This window comes from Dromaius novaehollandiae, chromosome 28, assembly GCF_036370855.1.
Source record: "Dromaius novaehollandiae isolate bDroNov1 chromosome 28, bDroNov1.hap1, whole genome shotgun sequence".
NCBI classification, from domain to species: Eukaryota; Metazoa; Chordata; class Aves; order Casuariiformes; family Dromaiidae; genus Dromaius; species Dromaius novaehollandiae.
The window spans coordinates 4,565,630-4,591,164 of NC_088125.1; the positions used below are offsets into that span (position 1 = coordinate 4,565,630).

At 66.1% G+C, this 25,535-nt stretch overlaps 1 protein-coding gene across 1 annotated transcript; it reads right to left on the reverse strand.

The window, feature by feature from the left end:
- Positions 1-1,037: 1,037 nt before the first annotated feature.
- On the reverse strand, positions 1,038-14,593 carry FIGNL2 (fidgetin like 2). Its single transcript, XM_064498464.1, has 2 exons — positions 14,438-14,593; positions 1,038-4,799 (listed from the first exon to the last, which is right to left on the reverse strand). The coding sequence occupies exon 2, from the start codon at positions 4,786-4,788 to the stop codon at positions 2,701-2,703; it is 2,088 nt and encodes a 695-aa protein (XP_064354534.1). The 5' UTR covers positions 4,789-4,799; positions 14,438-14,593; the 3' UTR covers positions 1,038-2,700.
- Between the last annotated feature and the right edge of the window lie 10,942 nt (positions 14,594-25,535).

The following is a 25,535-nucleotide window of genomic DNA, read 5'->3' on the forward strand; positions in this document are numbered from 1 at the left end:
GCGGCCTCCAGCGCGGCGGCTTCGGCCACATTAAGGGTTTTTCCCGAAGTTTGGGGAGCACAGAGGAGTTACGGGGGCTCCGCTCACAGACATGGGGGACACAGACCCCCCCCATCCCGCTTAGTCAGAGCGCGGAAACCTCATCGGGTCCCCAAAATCCGGCATCCCACAGCACAGAAAAACACAGAAAGCCCCAATGGGGCCCTCGGAGCCCCTTTTCCCCCGTTTTCCCAGCCAGACGCATGAAACGATGCTGCTTCGCTCGGGGCGAGCTTTGCCCTACACTGGTTCCTGCCACCACCAGGACGGGGCCCCCCAAACCTGGCTCGCGCCCCTGAGCTCGGGGGAGCCGCGCTGCCCCGGGGCGAGCTTATCTCCGTGCAGGAGCCCAGAGCTGCCCAAACACGTAGCTTAATGCAAAAAAAAGAAAAAAAAGAAACCAGGATGAGGATTTCAGAGATTCCCGGAGAGAGAAACCCCACCAGACGGTTAATGACTTACAGGGGACCCTGAGAAACGAGCCGCTGGAGGGGGGGCAGCAGGGTTTAGGGCACACGTATCGGCTTAAAAATAAATTCAGGTAAAAATTCAACCCGAGGCTGCCAAAGAGGAAACATAACCAAACGTCAGCAATAATCAATGGAGCAGACACTAGAATACCCAAAAGGAGCAGCCCCCCCTGCCACTGCAGCCCCCTTACCTGCAGCTCCTCGCAGTGACACAGCCAAGGTGGGGGGGACCCACAAGTGCCCCCAGGACCCCTCCCTGAGACCCCCTTCCCCACCAGGACCCACCACCCTCCCTGAGCTCCTCGGGGGTGGAGGAGCCTCCAAACGAGGGGATGGGACCCACCTGGGCCCAAACAGCCCCCACGGCCCAGCTGCCCCCTAACGAGGGAACAGAGCCAGCCCCAGCTGCAACCCCCCCCCATAGCGGTGCCCCCAAACCGTGCAATACCCCCCTTGCAATACCCCCGTGCAAGACCCCCCCCAACCCTGCAATGCCCCCCCGACACAACGAGCCGCGAGCTCGCGGAGGGGTGTTTCAGGTAATCTCTTTAATACTGTGTAATACTTTTCTTTTTAAAATACAGTATTTCTTGAGGTAGACCATTACAGTTCAAAAGCATTTCTTTCTCCGACATTAATAAGACATGAATTAAATACTTTCATGTACAATATGTTGCAAAATGAGGTAGAAATGGTTACAGAGAGTGTACAAAGTCAAATATGATATTAATTATAATAATAAAAAGTCTTCAGGTTACCCAGTACCACTTTTTGGGGGAAGGGGACGAGGCGAAGGGGGATCCCAGAGTTAGGTTTGATGCAATCCCAGCGCGCCGGCTCCCTCCGACGGGGCTCGCGGTGCCCGCAGCGACCTGCGCGCGCCGAAATGCCAACCCGCGTTGCAAAAGTTTGCAAGATTGCAAAAGTCCCGGCAAGCCGGCGGGCGCAGCTCGCTCCTTTGGTGTGTGCGCGGGGGGGAAGGCGCCGCGAGGCCGAGCGGGGCGTCCCTGCGGCTCAGGGCACCCCGGGCCTGCAGAGCCCGTGCCGAGCTCGTGCCGTGCAACCCTGAGACGGCCCATGCCGCTCCGTGGGCGGCCGGCGGGGAAGCTTGCCTTCAGAATAAAACAGGCATAAAAAGCAATTTTTTTAACCGGGGGAAAACCCGGCGCCGGGGAGAAGTCGGGCGGGAGGGAGCCGCCGCGGGAAGCAAGCGGCCGGGACCGAAACCGGCCGCTCGGGCCAAAAAGTGGTGCTGGCGACAGCTTTTACACTACGGCACTAACACGCTTTCCGTTGAAGACACGTTACTCCACCAAACGCTACAATAACAATGTTAAAAAAAAATTAAAATAAAATTATGGCATAATATACGTGAAAAGCACCCGAAATACATTCAACTTTCATCTTTGTAACAACTTCAAGTTTTTTTTTCTTTCTTTCTTTTCTTTCTTCTTTCTTTCCGTCACCCTTTTTGGAAGCAAATGCACGACACAGCTTTGTCCTAAGTCTGAAAACTCTTAAAATCTCTTTTTCCTTTTCTGAGAAGATAAAAAGAGTTTTTAAAAACACATTCTTTTTTTCTTTTTCTGAGGTAATTCTTTTCCTGAGTAGTTAAAAAGAAAAAACAAAAAAATACTACATACCTTACAAAAATAAAAATGAAGTCTAGTATATTAAACAATCTACATCGTTTTACTCCGAAACCCTTAGTCCTGCGTCCCCCCCCCTCCCCGCGCCGTCCACGCCCGGAGAAGCCCCCGCGGCGGCGCGGGAGGACGGTGCTGCCGGCCGAGGAGCGGGTCCGCGCCGGGGCACGAAGCCGCTCCTGGTGCCGCGTCCCGGGGGCCGGTTTGGTTAAAAAGTGGCTGAGAAATTTCTATCGGAAACGACGGAATGGGGCAGCCGCGGGAGCTCCCGCACCGAGCCGCCTCCGCGCCTCTCCCTGCGCCGCTGGTCGGAGCCGGACGAGCGGGAAGCAGACAAATAATAAATAGATTATCCTGAGTTCAGTGAGCGACTACGTCCAAAAGCAAAAACCGAAAAGCCGAGGCAGGAACGATAAAAAGAGGTACGTTGTTTCCCGGCGGGGGGGGGGTCTTCCCTCTCGCGTCTCGCCTCCGGGCCAGGATGCCACCGGCGGCCGGAGCCGAGCGGGAGCCCGGGAAGCGCCGTCCCAGGGGCGGCGGCCCCGTCAGTGTCTGGACCCGTACAGCTTGTCCCACTCGGCGAGCGAGTCCAGCTCCTTGGGCGAGGCGGCGGGGCGGACCTTGCAGAAGGCGCTCTCGAAGTCCTCGTAGGAGGTGGCCTGGAGCTGCCCGGGGAGGCCGCGCAGCGTGGCGGCACCGGCCTGCTGGCACAGCCGCACCAGCTCGCCGCCCGAGAAGCTCTCCGTGTGCTGCACGAGCGAGGCCATCTCCCGCTCGCTGAGGCAGGCGTTCTGCTGCGCCAGCGCGCGGTGGAGGATCTGCCGCCGGGCGACGCTGTCGGGCGGCGCGATGTAGAAGCGCTTGGCGAAGCGCCGGTGCGCGGCCTCGTCCATGGCGCCGGGCCGGCGGGTCGTCCCGATGACCACCACGTTGTGCTCGGCTGAGGTAGCGACGTTGTCCAGGTAGGAGAGCAGCTGCGACTTGAGGTTACCGGCCTGGGCGCCGTCTTCGCCGGCCCGGGCCGAGAGGAGGGACTCGGCCTCGGTGATGAGCACCACCGCGGGCTGCCGGCAGCTGGCCACGAAGAAGACGGTCTGCAGGATCTTCTCGGCGTCGGCCTTCCACTTGGAGAGCAGGGCCGCGCCGCTGAGCTTCAGGAGGCTGGAGCCCAGCTGGGTGGAGATGCACCTGCTCAGCAGGGTCTTCCCCGTGCCGCGGGGGCCGAAGAGCAGGATGGTTCGGGGCGGCCGGCCGGCCCCGGTGTAGGCGCCGGGCCTCAGGATGGGCCACACCAGCTCCTCCTCGATGGCGGCCTTCACGGAGACCTGCCCGGCGATGTCGGTCCACTGCACGGGGGGGCCGCCGTCCACCATTTTGCCGTCCACCAGCTCCAGGGCGAGGGGGTCGACGCTGTCGGGCGGCTCGGCGAAGGCCGGCGCCTTGGGGGGCCGCCGGGCCGGGAAGGGGCGGCCCTGCTCGCCCGCCCGCTCCCCGTTGGCGGCCGGCGGGCTGAACTTCTCGAAGGGCTCCGCCGCCCGCGCCGGCGGCTCCCCGGCGCCGAAGGCCGCCGCCAGGCCCTTCAGCGGCTGCCCGCCGTACTTCCCCGGCCGCTCCTCCGCCGCCGCCGGCCGCTTCCCGGCCTTGAAGGGCCCCTGCGGGGGCTCGGGGCCGAAGCCGTTGCCGTAGGGCGACGCCGGGGCGGGCTTGGGCGGCTCGTAGCCGTACTTGCCGTAGCGGCCCTCGCCCTCCTCCGGGCCGCCGGCCATGTCGAAGGCCTTGCGCTTCAGCGAGGCGTCCGCCGGCGGCGGCGGGGGCGGCGGGGGCGGCGGGGGCGGCGCCAGGCCGGGGCTCTGGTAGCCGTAGGCGGGCGCGGCGGGGGGCCGGGGCAGCGGGGTGGGCGCCGCGATGGCGGCCGGCAGGTAGGAGGCGGCGGGGTGGGGCGGGTGGACGCCGCCGTAGGCCGGCTGCGGCGGGTAGCCGGCGGCGGCGTAGCTGTACGCGGGGCCGGCGGCGGCGGCGGCGGCGGCGCCGTAGCCCGGCACCAGGGCGGAGGCGGGCGGCAGCAGCCCCGGCGGGTGGGCCGGGGGCAAGGCCGCCGGCTGGCCGCAGTAGCCCGAGGGCAGGTAGGCGCCGCCGTAGCCGGAGGCGTAGTCCTGCGACGAGCCCAGCCCGCCGCCGCCGCCGCCGCACGCGTTGCCGGCGTAGACGGGCTCGGCGAGGGCGGCCGGCACGGCGGGCGCCGCGGCGGGGGCGCCGGCCGCCTTGGCGCCGGGGAGGCCGTCGTGCGCCGGCGTCAGCGGGTAGGCGCCCTCGGGGCCCGGCGGCGCGGCCCAGGGCTCCCCGTCGCCCTTCTGCCCGTTAAGGGCCCCGAAGGCGCCATCGCCGTAGCCGCCGAGCGCCGGGCGCTCGTAGGGCGCCTCCAGCACCCCCGAGTACTTCTCCGCGTACCTCTTGAGCAGGTTGGAGGCCGTCAGCGCGGAGATGTCGTCGTTGGCCCAGGCGTAGTTGAAGCGCTGGCGGCCGCTGGGGTAGAGGTCGGGCTTGTGGGCCGGCGACGAGGTGGTGGAGGAGACGTCCAGGTGCTGCTCCGGCCACTGGTTCAGGGACTGGGCATGCTCTGGTGACCAGTGCATCTTCGACAGACCTGCGGCAGAGGGACGGGCGGGTGAGACGGCGCGAACGGCAGGGCCCTTCCCCGCCTCGCCACCTCCAGCCCCTGCACTGCTCTGTCCCTCGGCCACAAACACCCAGGAGCGATGCAAATGCAAATGCTACATCCTCAACTCTGCACCTTCCATGCAAACACCCCGTCAGCCCCTTGCGGCGTCACCCACGCGAATCCCCCCCCGTGAAGCAGCGGCGAGGCCCTGCTCTTGCCCGCTGAAGTCTTGCTGCTGCCGTTCCGCACGCACAGGAGGAAATATTCAGATTAGGAAGCCACGGCAGCCCCTCGGGGCTCGTCGCCGCAACGCGAGACCGACGACACATTCCTCATCCCCTAAAGCGCCTCGGGACCGGGAAGGGGCCGGGCGAGGAGCAGGCGTGATTAATAAAACGCTGCTTCTTGCTGTCGGAGACGTCTCTAGGGAGCGGCGCGCAGACCCGGGGTCTCGCACGGCTGCAGCCCACCCCCGCTGCCCCCACCCTCCCTCTGCAAACCCAGCAGCAGCCCCAGCCCCCGGCCCCCGGCTTTATCCGGACCGGGGGCACCGTGCACGGCCGCACCGATGCTGCAGACCCGGCGTTTGGCATCGCCAGCAGCAGAACGGGTTAAACCCTCAGCGGCAGCAGGAAAGCCAAGACATCGGGCCGCATCCCGCCGGCCGCGCGGTTTATCGAGCCTTAAAGGGAGGCTGGAGCCGGGGGGGGGCTTACAGACCAATTTCCAGAAAAGCGAGATTGGGTAAAAACACATCTCAAGCCTGCGAAGAGGCTTCTCCGCGGGTGCGACTCCGCCAGCGAGCAGCCCCGGAGCCACGTGCCGAGGGCGAGGGAAGCGCCCGCCTTCGGAGGTGGCCGCGAAACGGGGCTCGGGAGCTGGCTGTGCAACGCAGACATGTGCACGCCTGCACGCACGTGTGCACACACGTGTGCACGCACCAAGCACGCTTGCATGCACGCCTGCACGCACCCAGCAGCGGTGCCCTTGCACGGTGCAGGCATCCGAGCGGCTCTACGGCCCCCGGCACCTGCCCCGCCGCGCTCCCCGCGCTCCCCGCGCACGCGGGCCGCCGCCATCCCTCTCCCATTGTTATCCCGGCGCGGCGCCGGGCCCTGCCTCCCGCATCCCTCCCCCTCGCCGGCGCACAAAGGCCCCGGGGACCGCGGGAGCGGGGACCCGCGCGCCATTCGCTCGCCCGCTCAGCCTTTAAGCCACTTTGTGACCGCAGCACAATTAGATTACTTAATGCTTTAATTGACTTATACGGCATTTGTACTTCCACTCTGGATATCAAACTTCCACAAGAGGGTTTAAATGGCGGCTTGGCGCGGCTTTATCCGGCCTCTCCCTGCATTTACTCGCCATTACCAAAGTGCTCCCGGCGGATGAGCGGCCGGACGGCGGCGGCCAGGGCGGCCCGCGGAAGCGGCACAAAGGACCGCGCTCGCCGGCAAAGCGCCGCACCGGGGCCGCAGGAGCCTCCCCCTCTGCCGGGAGCAAAAGGCACCCGCGAGCCGTCGAAAGGGGGAAAGAGGAGGTTGCGGATGGCCCCGGAGCAGGGCAGCGAAGCGCGTAGCGGCGAGGGAGACGCGCGCTGCAATGCTCCCGCGGGCGCTCGGGAGGTGCCGGCGCTGAAAAGCCGGTGTCTGAAACCGAGCACGGCGATAGAGGCTGATTAACTAAAACCGAGGTTTGCAGCCCTGCGAGGACGGCGTGCGTCAGAGAGGGGACGCGCACGGGGACGGCTCCGGGCAGAGCCGCGACGCTGAGGCCAGCCCGGTGCCAACGCCGCTGCCCTCGACGGGTTTTCAGGGCAAAGCAAATTAGAGCGCAAAAAAAGCCTAAAAAGCAAAACCGCTTCCACCCGCTGCCTTTAAGCGCGCGATGCACCGGGGGAGAAGGGCCGAGGAAAAGCCAAAAACATCCCCCCCTCCCCGTGTCCGCAAATATCAGCCGCGCGGAGAAGGGGGAGGGCCGGCGGCCGCGGCGGAGTTGTCAGGGGCTGGAAATGCAACGTGAAAGCGCGCTGCGAGCGGCACAGATGTTTCAATGCTCCCTTGGCAGTGTGAGAAAATTACTGTCCAGTGACCAAATGGCCCGGCCGTTTCCCAGCCCGCGCGGCGCGTTCTCCAAAGCGGAGACAAAAGGAGGGCGGGGGGGCCGCCCGCGGGAGAATCCCATTGTTCCCTCCCGCCCTAATTATGGAAATCTTGTTAATCTATTCAGCAGCAACCCTGAACTGGGCTTTTGTTAGGGGCTCCTCAGCGGCGCAAGCGGGGCGCGCGGCGAGGGCGCCCAACGGCTCGGACGGGGGGGACGCGGGCGATTTCGGGTGCGGCCGCCGGCCCCGAGCGCGTCCCCCGGGCGGAGGCAGCTGTGAGCAGCCCCCGGCCGCAGGCGCAGCGTGCAGGCACGCATCGCACACAGCTGTGCACCGGCGCGCACCGCCGCCGCCCAGGCGCACGAGCAGCCGCTGCCCGAGGCGCTAACGCAAACGCGGGCGTTAAACGCACGGGGCTGCACGCGGCAGCGAGCCGGGGCTCCCCGGGGCGACGGGGCGGCCTTGGAGGGCGGCGCGCGGCCGCGAGCACGCGCGAGCTGGGCGTTAGGTGCGGCCGGAGGAGCCTTGTGCAAGGTCGCCCCGGAGGCAGCGGGGCCCCCAAACCGGGAGCCCGGGAGTTTCCTTCCCCCGGGAATCAGCCCGGCCGCCGCCGAACGCCCTGGAGAAAACGAGTCCTGGCGACGCGCTCAGGCAACGCTCGCGCTGCATCTTCCTCCCTCCTTCATTCCTCCTGCCCCGCAAGAGCAAGCAGACCAGCCCGCCCAGCTGTTTGCCTTGCAGCTGTGACAAATCCCGTCCACACCGATCCCTCGGGTCAGGCACGCTGCGCACCAACGATTCGCTGCGCGGGAAACACCCCGAGCCCCCAGCACCCGCGGCACGGAGCGGGAAGGAGCCGGCGAGGACGTCCACGCAGCTCCCGCGGCTCCAGGCACCGAGCAGCAGCCGTGGCTGTGGCGATGCCTCGCTGCCCTGCGCCGCAGCGGTTGAGACGCGGTCGAGACGCGCGGCTTTGCAGCGAGGACCCTGAAGCCTGAAAACCGGGTCGGTCTGCGCAGCGAACAGGAGGCAGCAGGTCTCAGCGGCTGCTTTTCTCTCTTTGGGGCGAGAGCGTTCCAGCTCTGCGGCGAGGAGCTCGCGCTGGGCTCGGGCTCGCCCCTTCTCACGGCAGCGGCGTGAGCAGAGCGCAGCGGCACTACCGTCACATTGCGTCTATAAACGAGAACTAAGATCAGTGCAGATGCTCGGATCTGCACCCCTGTGCACCGAAAGCCTGTGGCAACGTGTCTGGAACGATTTGGTACCAACGCCGTGGAAGACAGCAGCCTTCTGCAGCTTGACACACGCATTTAGTCCCGATACAGCGTCACCAGGGAGAGCCCGCGGCGCGGGGTGCGGAACAGGCGGACGGCAGCGGGGCGATTCGCACCGGCAGCGCAAGGCTCGGGAGCCGGCCGCCACGCTCAGGCGTCGCGCAGCTAACGTGCAAACGCTGCCTGCCAACATCTGCAGAGCGCGAGGCGTGCAAACCGCCCGGCCCCGCGCCCCGCGCCCCGCGCCCCGCCCCGGCTGAGCCCTCCCGCTCGGCACGTTGCTGCTGCACAAGCCTCGGGTTTTAGGAGCGCGGCGGCGAGGTGCGGAGCGGGGCCGCGGGGCAGAGCCGTCGGGGAGCCGCGCGTCTTTGTGCGGCACGGCCCCGTCCCCCGCGCGCCGCGCGGACAAAGGGAAGGCTGGGATTGCAATCAAAGCAGGGTCAACGTACATATGTTAAAAGGATTTAGGCTAACTGCGCTCCTGCCCTCTCCCCACCCCCAGGAACGGCCGCATCCCGCCCGGGCCGCGGCGAGCCGGGGGCTCCCCGGCCCCTCCGTCCATCATCTATCAAGCGCAGAGCAGCTGGACCTCAGGGCGAAACGGAGCCCGGCCGGCGGGCCATTTCCCATCTGTGCCGCTGCGGGATCCATCCAGCGAATAAAAAATTCATACGCATCCGCTCGGACCGGCAGCAGCTGGGCAGCCCCCATCTGTCGAGCCGAGCCGCGCCGAGCCGAGCCGCGAATGTCGCCGGGAGGCAGCGGCACCGGGCGCCTGCCCCGCGGTCCCGCATCCAGGGGACTGCCGTAAGACAGCGACGTCGTTAACAATAACTGGGGTAATTACTGAATTTGAGGCATTCTGCTCCACCTTTCAACATCTTAAAATGGATGGGAGAAAGAGATGCAATAAAGGGGACCTAAATAAAGGAAAAAGCTTAAAAAAAATCAGCCTCTCTCACACTATTTACCTTTCCCTTCCGGCCACGTGGCCTCAGGTCGCACGGACCACTCAGGCCTGCTGCGACCTGGCTCCAGGTTTCCACCCCGTCCACCCAGACACAGGACGCAAGTGGCCTCACGACCCGCAAAGTTGGGTCTCCAAATAGCTGGAAAGTCAAATTTGCACAAATTCGCACCCGCGATCGGCAGGCCCCGGGCACGCGGCCCTGCAACGCTCGCCGGCGTAGCGTCAATCCGCAGAGGTCACCAGATGTTTCCACGGGCACGGTCCCGCTCCGGCCGCGATGCCGCAGCTCCCATCGCGGCCGCTGGCGCGTTCCTCATCTCCACCCTGCATTTTCCGTAGGACGTCTGTCGGGGCGACGGCTCAGCTGGGATCTCGCCGTGAGTCTTCGCCCCACGCATTGCTGCTGGGCAGCGAGGAGCTTTTTAACACGAGCGTTCGGGTGGAAGCGTTCGCTAGCAGAGCACCAGACGTTGGGTCCCGGCGGTTCCCGGTTCCTCGGGGCGCGCGGCGCGAGCATCCTGCCCCCGTTGCTTGCCGACGTCCGCCACCCTCGAGGTCGTCTCAGGATGCTCCCCCAAAGCCTTGACGCGCGAGAGAAGCCGCAGCGCTGCCGGCACCGCAGCCCCGAGGCCGCGGGCGCAGCTCGGCTGCCCCGGACCGGCTCCCACCGCCGAAACGTCATTCCTGGACGCGCGACGCGCTCCCCAGGGCCCGGCCTCGACGCGGCGCGTCGGGCCCAGCCCGTTCCGGGGGATTACATCGGAGGGGAAAATCCATTTCTAATCAGCGAAACAATTTCCCCAAACAGACGTGGCCCCATAAAGAGGTCGGGAGGGCAAACGGACCCAATTTGCATGCGATTTGCATAACAATGCTCGTCAGCGGCGGCACCGCGGAGGCTGCTGTGGCATCCCCGGCGAAGGGGCGGGCGGCACCGGCCACCGCCCCGGCTTGGCCCCCTCCGCTCCCGCCCGCGTCCCCGGCTAACGCCGCTTCGCCAGCCCAGCCGAGACCTGAACCAGCCCTGCTGCATCAGGGCGCGACGTGGCAAGACGCCGCCTCCTCTCAGCTTTGGAGCAAAACGGCAGGGACGCGGGCGTTGCAGCCTCCTCCTGACCTGCATCTAGAGACTTCACGTACGAAACTACCTGCAGCTGCCGGGGAAGAACAGCTCCTCAGGTACCGCCTGAGATTTCGGCTGTACGTGTTCACGGAGGCTACAGGAAGATGAAGAGAAGTAGTCTGAAGGCATCTTTCTGCCGCGTTCGTCTCTGGTACTACGGGAACTGCTCAGCAAACGAAGCGCTTCCAACGAACGGAGGGAAGCTGCTTTGAAAAGCTCCAGCCCGGTTCTCTTGGCCCCGTTCAAAACCACTTGTCGAAGCCCGTCAGGACTCGCCGGCTCCCGCCGCTCTCCCCGGGACAGCGCTAGGAAAGGTCCCACGGCGGGGAATCTCCCGGCTCTGCACAGCCCCAGCCAGGTTCTGCTCCTGCCGGTGTCCTGCTAGAGTCCGAACCCAACCGGGGAAGCGGAGGGGTCGCCACCGCGGGCCCCGGTGGGGACGGGCGGACCGTGACGAAGGAGACGCGTCCCCGGCTCCCGACGCGGCGGTGCCGTCCCAGCGGGTCCCAGGCCACGGGCAGGCGGGTGCTGCCGGGTCGCTCCCGGGCTGCAGCGGGAGGATGCAGCTGCCGGGCACCGGCGCAGAAGAGCCCTCGCCAAAACGGCGTGGGAAGAACCACAGCGGCAGCGGCACCGAGCCCAGCTACGTGGTGCAAACAGCGGCGCGCAGGGATGTATCGGTCCCGGGAGCTTTGCGGGAAGGTTCCTGCTGCAAAGCGAAGCCAGGGCGCGGGACGAGCCCGGGATGCTCCCGCAGCGCATGGCGGCGGCGGTGGCATTGCACGGCACGGGCCGACGGCCGCGGGACACCGGGGCTTTCCAAAGCCCCAAGGGAGGGATTAACGCCTCCGGGGCGCTCAGCCTGCCGCAAACGAAGCCGCGGGGCCAGCGCTGCCGGGGAAGGAGCCCGGCCACGGGAGGTGGGTCCCCGTCGCCCAGCCGCTCCGCGACCGCCGGAGGCCGGTCTGAGGCCGAAATCGCCTTTTTATTTCAGAAAGCCATGGTGAGGGAATGCAAAAGCCAGGCGAGATTCTCACGCGACGCAACAGGGCTGGGTGCAGCAGAGCTCTGCAGCCTGGGCACGGACGATGCTCCGGGCCGCTTCGCTCGCTCCGGCCGGTTTTCCTCACCGCCGGCCGGAGCACATCGAGCGGGCAGCGCTGGCCGGGCGCCGAGCACGAAGCCGAAGGCAGAAATAATTCATTTTCCTCCCTTTTCAGCAGCCGCTCATTAAAAAGTAATCGCCCGGCAAGGGGAGGCTGCGCACGGCCCCGGCTCGGGGAGGCACCGGGTTGCTGCCGTGGCGCGTGCCCGGCGCGGCCCCATCCTGCTCCCTGCACAGCGGGAGCCACGAGAAGCCCCCGAAACGCCCCAAACGCAGCTCGCAGGGCGGAGGTGCAGCTCCCCGGGTGGGTGCTGCGGGCAGATGACCCGGGGCTCAGTTACGGGCGCTGCGGCTGGCGGCACCCTCGTTTGGGCAGATTTGCCTTTGCACCGCGGGGCCGGATCCGGCAGCACCAGCCCGCGCGGCACCTAAACGCGGGCGGTTTTCCCGCGATGGAGTTTGCACAGCAAAATAAACGTTGCCGCAGAGATACGCGGGCGGGAGCGAGGGGCTCTGCTCCGTCCCCCGCGCTGCCGCTGATCCCGGCGGGATTCCCCTGCTCCGAGCCGACAAACGCGGATTTAGCACCACGCTCTCGTGTGCGGCCGCAGAGCCGCCCCGACCCGCGACCGAGGCCCCCGGCAGCAGGATGGCACGTGCACCCGCCCGCAGCCAGCACGGGACCGTGCACAAGCATCCGCGAGCATCCATGAGCATCCGCGAGCATCTGCGAGCATCCGCATGCCGCCAGGGCGGCCGCACGCCACGCACTCACTGGAGCTCGAAAAACGCGCCCGAACCGTGCTCATCGTGGCAGAAACGCGGGGTCAGCGCAGCCCCGGGGTCACCACCGCTTCTCCGGCTCCATTAACGTCATCCGCAGGGAAACCCCCTCCGGGAGAGCCAGCGCCACGCCGGCGCGCCCGACCCGCCGCCCTGCATGGAGCGCCGAGGCACCGCGCTCGCCCCAGCGCAACTGTTTCCTTCCAACCATGGAGAAAAAACACCACGGATATTTATTTATCCAGGAGGCTGGAAAACCAGAAGCACGCAGGGACGACAGAAGCCTATGTCAGCGCCCGCGATGCACGAAGACCCGGGGCTGCTCATTTCTGCGCTCGGGAACATCTCGACCAGGGGCTGCAAAGATAATTAATATGAATAAAGTCCACGGCGCCTGCAAACACCGGGTCGCACGTGGGAAGGGGACGTGCTTCCACGTGCATTCACTCCAGGAATGCTTTTATAAAAAAGGGTGTGGGATGCACTGTCAGGAGTTTAAAAACCAGCCTGTCAAATCGCTTTATTCCTTCCAACCTGCCTCTGCTCTTTGCAGGATTCGACCCCGGCTTTGGGGCGAGCGCGGGGCCGAGCACCGGGCGCTGCCGCAGCCCGCGAGCCCTCCCGGCTGGGCGCTCCATTTCGGGATACCCAGCGAAACCTGCACGGAGACTTCCAGGGTTTCCTGGGGGTTTTCCCGCAGGGGGGTCGGCGCGGGGAGGCTGCAGGGCAGGGGCGAGCGCTCGTGCAGCCCCCGGTCCGGCCGGGACCCCACGATGCCCCGACGCCGCTGCCGAAACCCCGAGCGGGACCTGGGGAAGAAAAGGGCTGGGAGAAGGGAGGGAGGGGAGGGCGCCCGGGCCAGATAAGCAATTGTTAACATGATCCATATGGTACACAACTCGCCTTTCTGTTTAACCCAAATGATAATGGCACAAGGGAAGAATGCGGCGGGCGCTGGCGCGAGAACAAAGGCTGCGGCCGAGCCCTCCCGCAGCCCGGCCGGGGGGAGCCCACGGTGCTGGGGCGGCGAGTCCGCGGTGCCCGAACCGCCCCGCTTCGCCCCGCTGCGCCCCGCGGAAACCCCACTCCCGCGCGCCGCAACACCGGGGGCATCTCCGAAACCCGGGAGCTTCTGTTTCGCAAGTGAAACTGCAGCTGTCAGCAATAAAAATAATAATAAAAAAACCCTGACAAGCATTAACGCGGGTGTTTTCGTAATCAGTAATAAACCGTAAACCCAAGCCGTGGTGCGGGACCGCTGGGGATGTAAACAGTGAGGCCGTTCCCTCGGATCCATGATGGATCCAGCCCCGTGTGTTTACGTTATCCCGGGATGCCGAGGCTTTCCGAGGAGCACAATACAGTACACGCCATCCGTTATCCCCAGCAGCCCCCGAAGAGAAAATGTCAACACGCTTCTGCCAGAGAGAGCTAAACCAAATGTTTAATTTGCTAAACAACTCCGGGGCCTCCGCTCCGCGGAGACGTTTAATTCGGAGGCACCTCCGAGCGCGAACGTGCCCGCGAGGCGCAGCCGGCGTCGGCGAAACCCCAAATCCGGCACCCTGTCACGGCCCAGCGGGCGCATAAAGAGCGGCGCACAATGCGCCAGGCGCCATCGGCGGTGGCGGGGCCGTTTCGGGGGAAAACTACGGGAAGAAAACCCCGGCAATGCCCGGAATCGGTACCGCAGCCATGGGCCGAGAGGACGCGCTGCATGGACACCCGGCCTGGGCTGCGCGCCCAACCAAGCGCCCCGCGCTGAACGCCCAAGCTCTGCTCGCCCGGGCGCAATCCGGCGCGTTTCTGCCCTGCAACGCGCGCTGCAAAGCCGGCGTCTCCAGACGGGAGGTCGCACGCTGCAAGCGGAGGCGATTTAACGCCCTTTCTGGGCTTTTTTGTTTTTTTGTTTTTTTTTTAGAGCGGCTTTTAGGCGCCAGCCGCAACGGGGACGCCAAAAAGGGACAAACTTGCAGGAGAAAAGCGGCTCCGGGGGGGCGGCGGGGCCGCGGCGGGCGCGCAGCGCGCATTGTTCCGCCCCGCGCCGCCCCCGCCCTGTCACCGCGCCCCGCCGCCCCCCCGGCGCCGTTTGGGGAGGAAGGAGGGGAAAAGAGGGGCGGCGGGGCCGGGGCGCCCCTGCGCGCCGCCTCCCCCCGCAGCAGCGCGGCCGCCCCCCCGGCACCGCCGCCGCCCCCCGACGGCAGCGGCGGCGCGGGCGGCGGTGACACGGCCCCCCCCGCTGCCCCCCCCCCGGCTCCGCTCACCTCCTCATGCCGGCGGGGGCCCTGGCGGGGCCCGGCCGTGCGGGGCGCAGCCTCCTGCCGCTGCCGCCGGGACAATGCGGGCGGCGGCGGCGGCGCGGGGGCTGGACGGGCCCGGCCCCCTCGGCCCCTCGGCGGCGGCCGCCCCGGCGCCGCCCCCCGCCCGGCCCGGCCCGGCCCGGCCCGGCCCTCCCCGCCCCTCGGCGGCGGCGGCGGGGCGGAGCGCGGCGGCGGGGGCGGCGGCTTTGTGCTGCTGAGCGCCGGCCCCGCGTGCGGGGAGCCCGGCACGGGGGTGGCCCCCGCCCCGCGGCCGCATCGCTGCACCCCGGCACCCGGCACCCCTGCATCCCTGCATCCCTGCATCCCTGCGTCCCTCTATCCCAGCCCCCAGCATCCCTGCATCCCTGCGCTTCTGCACCCCGCACCCTGCACCCCTGCACCTCTGCACCCCTGTGTCCCTCTACCCCAGCCGCCTGCATCCCTGCATCCCTGCGCCCCTGCACCCCGCACCCTGCACCCCTGCATCCCTGCATCCCTGTGTCCCTCTATCCCAGCCCCCAGCATCCCTGCATCCCTGCGCTTCTGCACCCCGGCACACTGCATCCCTGTGTCCCTCTACCCCAGCCGCCTGCATCCCTGCATCCCTGCGCCTCTGCACCCCGGCACCCTGCATCCCTGCATCCCTGTGTCCCTCTACCCAGCCCCCTGCATCCCTGCATCCCTGCACCCCAGCTTCCTGCATCCCTGCATCCCTGCACCCCTGTGTCCCTGTATCCCTCTGTCCCAGCCCCCTGCATCCCTGTGTTTCTGCATCCCAGCCCCCTGCATCCCTGCATTTCTGCATCCCAGCATCTCGCACCCCGCTGCATCCCCGCAGCCTGGTGCTCCCGGCCCCGGTGCTCCCGCACCCCGCGGGGCCGCCGCAGCCACGGGAGCCGCGGCGCTGGGTCCGCAGCTGCCGGACCGTGCTCGGAGCAATCCCAAATGCCTCGAATACTTCCCTGCTATTAGTTTACACACAAAAATAGAACCGTCACCCCGAGGACGCTGCGGCAACGGGAGGTGCTCGCGGCACGCGCTCTTTATTAAGGCGTTACCCGAAAGTCGGATTTGCTTTTGTGGTGCCGCAGCACGAAGCCAAAGGCTGCGAAACCTGCGGGGACATTTCCGCAGGGAGCCCCGCGCCGGGCCGAGCAGCTCGGCACGACGGCGCTGAATCCTCGGGGTTTGCCCGGAGCACCGTCCTGCAGCGCGGATGCGGATGGACGCCGTCGGTCCGGCAGCCCTTTCCGCCGCAGCGCTCGTCCCTCCGCCAGCGCGTTTTGCTCTCACCCGGGATTTTCTCAGTGCAGCTTATTGCATGCAAAATTTCCCTTTCTTCCCCCAGTTGCAACAACGCGCTATTGTGCGTTTTAAGTGGAGGTGACCAAGAAGGAGCTGTTTAATGCGCGCAGGGGAGCAGAACGCCCGGCCTCGCGCCCCGCCGGCTCCGCGCGCTGCCGCCGCGGCCTCGATGGCAGCCGGCCCCGGGCGTCCGGGTGCTGCTGCCGCGGACGCGGTGCGTGACAGGCTGGTCACCGCGAGCCGTGGAAGGAGCCCGACCTTCACCGTGGTTCTGCTTTCGCTGGGCACGAGCTGCCTTTCGTCAACCCAGATTTCGGGAGCTGCTCGCGGGGCTCCGGCTCGCCTCGTTAGCCGGGGGAAGGCGGGATGGGAGCCGCGGGGTCACGCAATTTGTTTTCGCTAATCACTCCCCACGATTCCTTTACAAAATAAACTCCCAACCGAAAGTCCGGATTCGTTAATTGTTTCCCTGCTTGATCGGCAATAGAAACCATCAGCAAAAATCCGCGCTGACACCTTCCTCTTCGAAACGCCGGGGCTTCTCTTCTCCCACGGGGAAGCCGACATTCCTCAAATCACAGCAGGGTTTAGCAACAAAATATGATAATCCGAGGCCGGCGGATTTTTGACACGTGATGCCGGTGTTTTCTGGGAGCCGCTGGTTCACGGAGGGGTGACGCCGCCCCGGCCGCAGGCAGCGAGCGCCGTGCCGGCAGCGGGATGCGCGTGCCGCGGGCCGCGCCGGCGCCGAGCAGAGCCATTAATTGAAGAGGCCTCTAATTATTTAATGCGCTCGCTCCCCGGGGACGGGGGCTCGGGAGGAGCTGTAAATCCCCATCACAAAGCGTTTCGGGCCTGCAAACGGCCCCGCCGCGAGCGCTACGCGGGCAGGTCGGGGGCTGTTTCCCTGCTGGGTTTGGCCACAGCGAAACCGGCAGCGGAAGCAGCCGGCAGCATCCGACGGCCGGGCACCCCGTTTGCTCGGAGCGGCTGCAGGAACGGGGCCGGCGGGAGGAGCCGGGCTCCGGCCGGAGACGCTGCGGCACGGCGGTCATTAAAAATCTTCCCAGGCCCCCGGCTCCCTCCTTCAGCCAGACAACCATCAATCTACAAATTATTTTAAAGCACCGTGCCAGAGCGGGAGGTTGATTTATGCCTTACAAGGCTCGAGCTATTTTCATTTGTCTGATTTATTAACGTTACATAAAATTACGGAGGGCTGCTGATTTATTGCCAGCTGGGCTGCTGGACGCGCGGCTCCCTCGCCCTCCCGGGCCTTGGAGGTACCTGCTCCTCCACCGGCACCGAAAGCAGCGGATTCCCGGCAAGTGCAATTTCCCCGCCGAGCTTCCCGCGTCGCGAGCTTTCCAAAACCGGTCCTCAGCGCGTGGTGCCCCGTTTGCAAACGGGCCTCCCGTGCAGCAGCAGCAGCAGCTTGCGCCGGGTGTGTGCAGATCGCGCTTGCAAATAAGCGCAATCGGGAAGGGGGCCGGTGGCGCAGCCCCCCCGAGCCGCTGTCCGTGAAACACCCGGGAGGCCCCGGCCCCGCGCGAAACCGCCGCCGCAGCCTCGCGGCCACATCTGGTTGCGCTTAGCACCGCGGCGGCCGGGGGGGCTCTGCCAAGGGCTCCCTGCAGCCCCCCGGCGCTGCGCAGGACGGAGGCGGCGGAGAACCGCTGACGCCTTTATTGGCTCAAAGCAGCTGCCGCGAAGCTGCCGTTTTCTTGTTTTTAAACAAGCCCCGCGCCCGCGGGAAGGGTTTGGGCACGAGTCCCCTGCGAGCGTGCCGAAGGCATCGGCTGCTCGTGGCGCGGCCCGGCGCCCGCCGAGGGTTTCACCTCCCGAACGCCCGACTTAGCAGCGGCGCTGCCGAACCGGAGCCGCATCCTGCGCACAAAGGAGCAAAAAAAAAGAAAAAAAGATTTATCCTGAGCGGCTGAATCCACTTAGGGAGCTGTAGGGGCCGTAAATTGCCTGCGCGGGGGACGCCGCGACGGGAGCAGGAATCAGCTCCGTATTTACGGAGGGCTCTGCGCTTTCGCCGTGCGCCAGCCGGGGCGATGCCCGAGCGGGGCGATGCACCGGGCGCCCGGACGAGCTGCAACGCGCCGCACGGGGCAGCGCTGCTGGGCGGGCGGCCGCGCGGAGCAGGACCGCCGGGGCCGGGGCCGGGGCCGGCAGCACAATGGGGGCTTGTTGCCGGTAACCCGAGCCGCCGGGCTCCCCGCGCTTTAATTTTAGCCTCCGCCGCGCGCATTCCTCAGCGCCACAAAGGCAGATATTTATACTCAGGAATGCGGGGCCGGCGCTGCATCGACGGGGCCGCGCGAGCGGCGGCTGGGCAGGATCGGACCGGGGGGGGTTACGGGGTTTGCGAATCCTCACGTTTGCTCGCTGCCCCCGCTGAGCCGATGCTCCCTGCAGACGCGCCGGGCGCCCCGCGGAGCAGATGCACCAGCAGCCGCTCAGGGCTCTGCTCCCCACCAGCACCACCGATTTGGGTGGAAAAGAGCGTTTTGGGAAGCCCGAGCGGCTCCCGGACACGAGCGCTGCCGGCTGGACACGCGCGCGGGGCAGGGACCGCCGGGCTCCCCCTCGGCCGTCCGTGCCGCAGCCACCGGCGCTGCCCGTGCGCACGGCGCGGCGGCTAATTGAGAGAGGAGCAGCGCTAGCAGATAAGGGAGGAGGTCAGCGCGCAAAGCTAAATCCTTGACCTGTTATTTAAGAGGTCGGGCAGAGTTCAATGGCCTACTCCAGGTCAATTCACTCCATTAAAATATTAAAAGTTGGAGGCAGGAGCGCCGCGATGGAGGTTGTTCCCCTCGCCGGCTCGCGGAGGGAGAGGCGGAGCGCCGCGTTCCGCCGGACGGTCGGATCCTGTGGAGGTGGCCAGGTCCTGGGAAGGTGGCCAGGTCTCTGCCGAGGTGACCAGGTCCTGCCAAGGTGGCAGGACGCTGCCCCGGGGCGAGCTTCTCCTCCCATAAACATCTGAGGATGAGCTGTGCTCCTTCTTCCCCAAATACTTGCTCAAATTCAACCCCGGCTGGCAGAAACCCGGCGTCTTCTCAGCCAGCGGAGGGACCACTCGTGGTGCCAGCGAGGCAGGTAGCCCCATCCTCAAAGCCAGCACTGCGGGTGGTCGGAGATTGTCCATCTCTCATGGGCAGGGGGAAGGAAAGCTGTGTCCTGGAACGATGCCACCCACGCCCTTGTCCATGATGGTCCACGTGCGCCATCGGAGAGGAGCCTCCGGCCGCGGCAGGTGAACGAGGCTCCTCCGCCTCCGCGCGGGCCTCGCGCCAAGCAAGCGCGCTCCATACGAATAAATAAAAGCTTTCAGCAAAATTAGCAACAGAGGGAATAGATAAACACTAAGCAGATATTGACTTCTGTTGAGGTGAACGTCAAGATTTATTGACCTGGGGAGGTAAATATTGACCAAGGCAAAGCTAAGGTCAATAATTAACTCGAGGGATGATAAATCAACGCACAATGAAACATGAACTCTGGGCGTGCGTCGTTACGGACATCTTGAATGTCTCCATTGAGGAACCTCTTGACTCTTTGCAAGACTTTTGGCTCAGCAGCAGGACTCTAAAAACGTGGCAGAAAGGCCTAAAACCTCTTCAAATGAGGGAGGAAGAGGAGTGTTCTGGTGAAGGATGGAAGTCCCAGGTCTGAGGACTCTACATCTGTCTTGAACCTGGTTTGGTCTTGGGAAAAAGAAGCGGTAGGTTTGCTCCATCCTGACGTCATTTGGATCTAGGACATCGCGGCGGTCAAGTCAGTCATCCTGTCCCAGGTTCATGCACGTTTAGTGCAAATCCGGCCTTGGTGCTTCTTGCTCATTAGTGCCGCGGGATGAAGCTCTTCTCCCGAGCTGGTTCCCGGAGGCCGCGGTGGAAGGGGAAGAGCCGAAGAGCCGATCACCGCTCCGACACTGGTGCAGGCCGCATTCACCGCAGCCGGCTGCTCTCCCGGGCACCTCTCCGGGCGATGGCCCCCAGGCGAACGCCGCAGCGCCGAGCACGGCATCGCGGCCGGAGGAGCCGCCGGGCAGCAGCGCCGGTGCGTGACGGAAAGCAGAACGAGCCCCGGGTCGTCAGGAGCGTTTCTCGCTCCGGTCCCGGCAGCGCTGCGCCCTGGCTGACCTCCGCCTCGAGGCATAACTCAGCTCAGCTATTCCCAGATATTCTGTCTTAACTCGCACACGCTAGCTGGGATGGAAAGCACGCGCGGTTTAACCTCTTCGGCATGAAACCGGAGCGAGGAGGTTGTGCCGGGAGCTGCATTCCCGCGCTGCCGCCGGAGCGGGACGGTGGCGGCCGCTGCCGCTGCCCGGCGGGGCCGGAGGCTCCGGTGCTCCCGGCACGGCTCCGGCGGCTCCCGCGCCGCTGCCCCCAGGGAAGGGCCGCAATCTGGCAGTGATTACGCAGGGAAAGTCCAAACCCTGCTGGGTTGCCTCAAACATCAATGTGTCACGGCGCGGAGCAGAGATACTTCAGATACCGAACTCGGATGTCATCAGCAATAACGCTGTGCGCTTCCAAGGGGCAAAAGGCCCGTCGATGGCACGTTTACCGTCACCGCTGCTTCGGCTGCTCCGCTTCTACCAGAGCGGGGAGAAAAGGCAAACGCGGACAGGCGTGTGCGTGCCCCAGATCCCCGCCGTCGGGCTGCACTTTTTATGAAGTTAATCAACTTAAAGCTTGCTGCATAAGCAGAGGAAAGGCTGGTGGAGGGCTGTGGGCGGGCTGCGGGACGCGGCGCGGCCAGGTGCCCCGGCGGCTGGAGACGGGGCCGGGCGCGCCGGAGGGTCCGCATTGTTTCGGCGCCCGTAAATCACGGCTCTTTGTGGGCCGGTGCCGGCGCCGCACAATTCAGGTTCGGGTATAAATCGGCTCCTGGGCTCTTTCAGGTTGATAAAGGACGAGGGGGTGGAGCAGCGGGGAGGCGTCACGACTACATAACACTTTCATTGCCCTGTCAAAATAAAGAATACCGGCACCGCCGACCCCCTTTTTTGGCAGCATATATCAGCCGGGCTTCTGACACCGCGTTTCAGGACGAAATAGGGATCGGGGGAAAAACCCTCCCCCCGGTTCCCGGCCTCCGGGGACGCTCCGCCGCCGGCCCGCGCGTCGCCCCATCCTCCGCGCCCGGAGCATCCCGGCCGGCCGCGCGGGGTTTCGGGAGGCGAGGGCGCCTTGCTGACACGGATCTGCCCTTAACAGCTCCAGCGATAAAAACGCCAGTTTATTGGAAACACATGGAGTATTTATAGGGGACATCAAAGCGGGAAGGAGGTTTACATAGCAACGGGCCAGATTAAGCCGAAGGCATCTGCTTTTTCGGCAGCCGTGGGGCTCTCGTGGGGCGCCGTAAACCGGCGGCACACTGGCCCTTTCATTCCCTCCTCCGGGAAAGCGGAGCTTGGCAAAACAAAATATAACCACATGCCCGGCCGTGCAAAACACGGCAGGAATGGGAGGGTCGAGTTACAGCGCGGGGCGCACGCGCCGGCCAGCGGCACCGCGGGGAATGGGGGCTGCAAACAGCCATCGCTGCTCCGCGGCCCCCGCGGTGCCCCGTCCCGGTCCCGCTCGCCTGAGCTTTTACGGAGGGCTGGGAAGGCCGAAGGATGCCGGGAAGCAGCGCTGGGAAAACGCCGCGGCGGGGCCGGGCACGCGGGTCCCTCTGCACCGGCCCTGCTGCCTCGTGGCCCCAAATCGCCCCCCCGCGCGCGGGACCTGCCGCGGCCCCGGCTGCCCTTAGCTGCGATCGTGGGGGGGGGGATCAGCGAGTCTCCCTTCCTCCCCCCTCCCTCCTCCTCCTCCATCCCAGCACTTCCCTCCCCGCTGGAAAAAAACCAGGAGAAATTGCAATTGATCTCCGGCTCTGCCGCTGGCCTCTGTAATTTAATCAGAACAGCCTCTCGTCGGGGCGGGTTTTCCGCCCCCAGGTCCTGCGCTGCAGAGGACGGCGGCGAGCAGAGTCCGGCCCCGGCCCCGGCCCGGCCCCCCCGGCAGCATGTAACCCCGCTGCTGCGCCGGCCCGGTCCCAGGCCCCGATCCTGCCGACCGCCCCCCGCGGACACGAACCCTCCTGTGGGCGATTTCGGGGTGGTTTTTTCTCTCCCCTTGGTTTAATTCTGCATTTTTATTCGTGTTGGCCTCAAACCGGGCTTAAAAAAAAAAAGGGCAAATTCCAGCACGATAATGCAGAAGTCTTGCAAAAACCTTTTGACCTGATACTGCTGTTACGGGAGCGTAAATTTGAAAGAAATCACTTATAACAAATGTGAATACGAGGGATGGCATCCGGGCGCCCTCATGTCCTGGTGTCCCGGCATCCCAGCGTCCCGGCATCCCAGTGTCCCGGCAGCCAGGCATTCCGATGTCCCAGCATCCTGGTGTCCGGGCATCCCAGCATCCCGGTATCCCAGCATCCCAGCATCCCGGTGTCCTGGCATCCTGGCGCCCCAGCATCCCAGCATCTTGGCATCCCATGTCCTGTTTTCCCGGTGTCCCAGCAGCCCGGCATCCTGGCGTCCCTTTGTCCCAGCATCCCGGCATCCGCCCCCCAGCAGGACAGACCCACCGGTGGCAGAGCGGGATCGTGCGTGGGAGCGGCGTGCCGGCGGGAGCAGCGAGGGACACGCGTGCCCGTGGAGCCGCCCCGGCCCCAGCAGCAGCCGGCGGGACCTGCTGCCCCTCCCCGCGGGGCAGCATCCCCCCGGCACCGGGGCCCGGCCCGGCGCCTCGCTCGGGGTCACTCGGCACCAAGCCTCGAGGGCTGGCGGCTAATTAGCGGGCTGACGGCGGTGCCGGGGTCAGGGTCCCGCTGGGCTCAGCCCCCGCGCACGCGGCCGACGCACCGAGCCGCTTCCCGGCTCGGAGACAAAGGGGAGCCGGGAGAGGCAGCCGCTCAGCCCTGGGCTCCAGCAGCTCCCCCGGCTCCGGCATTTCGGATGACGGAAAAGGGCTGTCGCACTGCATCGGGCGCCGGCAGAGCCGTGGGATTTCGTGCCGGCAGTGCCGAAGCTCCTGGACCGTTGCACCATTGCACCTGGATGAAGCACCTCGGTGCTGCTGGCGTGCAAAGTGCCGCTGTGCACGAGCCGAGCCGCAACGCCGCAACGCCGCAGCCTGCACGACAGCGCAGCGGTGCAACGGCAGCGACGCGCAGCACGGCCGCGGCGAAGGAGAGCAAGCGGCTCTTCCGATGGGCCCTGCGGAGGGGCGGTGCGGCCCCGGGTCATCCCCAAAATCCATCCGGCCCCGCCGGCGCTGCCCCGTCCTCGCCTGGGGCTGGGCCGTGGAGCGCGTGGCGTCGGGGGGGACCGGCGTCTGCTCCGGCCCCGCTGCAGCACGTCGGCGCGGGCGGCTCCGCGGCCGGATCCCGTCCCGCGGCGCAGAGCAGCGCCCGCCGCCTCCTCCCACGCTGAGTTATTGCGCCGGGTTTTGTGATGGAGATGACCGGGCGGCGAGGGACGAGTGACCCGGGCCAGACCACCGGGCTCGGCTTTCCCGGCCGGACCCCGAGCACGGGGTGAAAGATCAGGGCTTTATTGCAAAGGCTCGGCGGCCCCCCCGGCCGCTCCTGCGCCCCGGCGGTGATTTAGTGCGTTCGGGTTCAGCGGGAGCGACGCTGCCCGGGGCAGCTCCTCCCGCGGGGCATCTCCCAGCCAGGCCTTTTCCACGCAGGAACCGGATCATTTCTGCCCAGATGGTGCCTCGCATCCCTAGCGAGGCCGCCCAGCCGGGGAGATCCCCGTGGGACACGTTCCCAGGCAGGGAGGCTGCTGCAACCAGCTCCTGCTTTTTGGATGCTTCTCTGGATGGAGCCTGGGAGGATGCCACATGTCTACACATAAACGTCTTAAAAATAATAATAAAAAAATAAAACAAAATCCCAGCTCCGGGGGATGTTTTCCGCGGCGGCACGAGGGACCTGCTGCGCTCGGCTGCGGCGCTGCCAGGCCCGGTGCCCTGCCAGGGGCTGGGGATGGAGGCGGCGAGGCCGAGCACCCGGCAGGCGAGGGCAGGCTGCATCCCGGCCCTGGGACCCGCCGGGTTTCCGCACATCCCCAGGAAAGGCAGGAGCAGCAGCGCCCAGCCTCCCTGCTCTGGCCTGTGGCATCCCCTTGCGGCAACCGCGGGCTTTGCAAAACCCAGCGATGAGCAGCGAAACGTCGTGCAAAAAGTCACACTTTGCCACCGGGCCCTGCTCGCCCAGGTGCAGCGGTGGGGCAGCAGCGGCGATGCCCAGCTCGCCCAGGTGCAGCAGCGGGGCAGCCCGGCCCCCCGCTTCGCTCCTTACGCAACCGGCTCAGAGGCTCCCGCCGGCTGCGCGCGAGCGATTAGGGCGCGCGGCTCCCCGGGTAACTCGGTAAGCCGTAAATCTGCTCCCGGCCCTCTGCGGAGATCAGGCGGCGGCCGGGGGCTGCGGCCACACGTGCGGGGCGCGGCACGGGCGCGCGGTGCCAGCCGCGGCAGCCTCCCCGGGGACGGCACGGGGCTCAGCCGCTGCAGACCGGGGGCTCCGGCGTTTCCCAGTGCTGCAGGACACACCGGCACCTCGGGAGCGAGCAGAGAGCAGAAACCAAACCAGCAAAAAGCCACCTTTAAAGAGCAAGATGAGGGAAGCGCTTAGGTTTCCCGGGGCATCGAGGAAACCACTTTTTGCCCAGCTGGCTCTGATCCGAGGCGACGGGCAACACAGCCCAGGTGCGGGGGGTGGTGCAGACGGGCCCCAAATGCCCCCCGCAAGGTGCCAAGCAGGAGTTTATTTAACCGACCCGCATGGCTGCAGCACCCTGTGCCGTCTGCAAGAGCAGCGATTGCTCGGGTCCGGGTGCTCGGTGAGTTCCCTCCCGGGAAGGGGGCTGGGGGTGCCCCTCGGGGGGCTTTCGGCTGGGCGGGGTCCTGTGTGCTGCCAGGCAGCCGCCGCCTCTCCCGGGGGTGAAACAGGTATAAAAATACAGCAGCTTCCAGCTAAGGACACCGGAGCCCGCCCGGGTGGCCCTGATCCTGCTCAGCGCGGCTGGAGCCGTTTTAAGCAGCAGTTTAAATTAAGGCACCTCGGCGAGCTAAGCCCATGCTCACGTGCGGCTCGTCACAGCTTAGGTGCTCAAAGGCCACCGCGGGACCCGAGCAGAAGCCGCTTTCCGTCTCGCGGCTCTTCTGGGGTCTGGGCAGCGATGACGCCCGGCCACAGAGGGACCTGTGCGGAGGGTCTGCGGGGCCCCAGGTAAGAGCGGGGGTGGAGGGGGGGTCCCTCACCCCGGCAGCTTCTGGCTCTGCATTTTTAGGAGGAATGGGAGAATTTAAGGGAATTGCAAAGGTTTTTCTCTCATGGCTCTAATTAGTTAATGGTTGGTTTCTGTTTGGAAAATCATCTCAGCCCTGTGTGTCTGGCTAGGTGCTGCCGCGCAGGGCTCTGCTCTGGTCCTGAATTTACCCAAATTGCAAATTATTGCGGTATCCCCCCATCTCCCCGCTCTGCACCGCAGGTGATGCCGTCGGGAGCAGCTCTCCGCACAGCGCCCGCAGCGTCCGGGCGCTCGGCATGGGGAAAGAGCCGAGGTTTTAACGGTGCCTCGTCCCAGAGGCCGGTCGCTTCCCGGCCCTTCGGCACCCGCTGAGCGCTCGGGGGAGAGCGAGGAGCCCGGGTTTTGCGCGGCGCCCGGCAGGGAACCGGGGGCTCGGAGCACCCGCGGCCTCGCCGTGCCGCTGGCCCAGGCGGGGCTCGGTGC

What these genes read in the sequence shown, in the direction of transcription:
- FIGNL2 (XM_064498464.1), bottom strand. Translation starts at nt 4,788, where the DNA reads ATGCACTGGTCACCAGAGCATGCCCAGTCCCTGAACCAGTGGCCGGAG.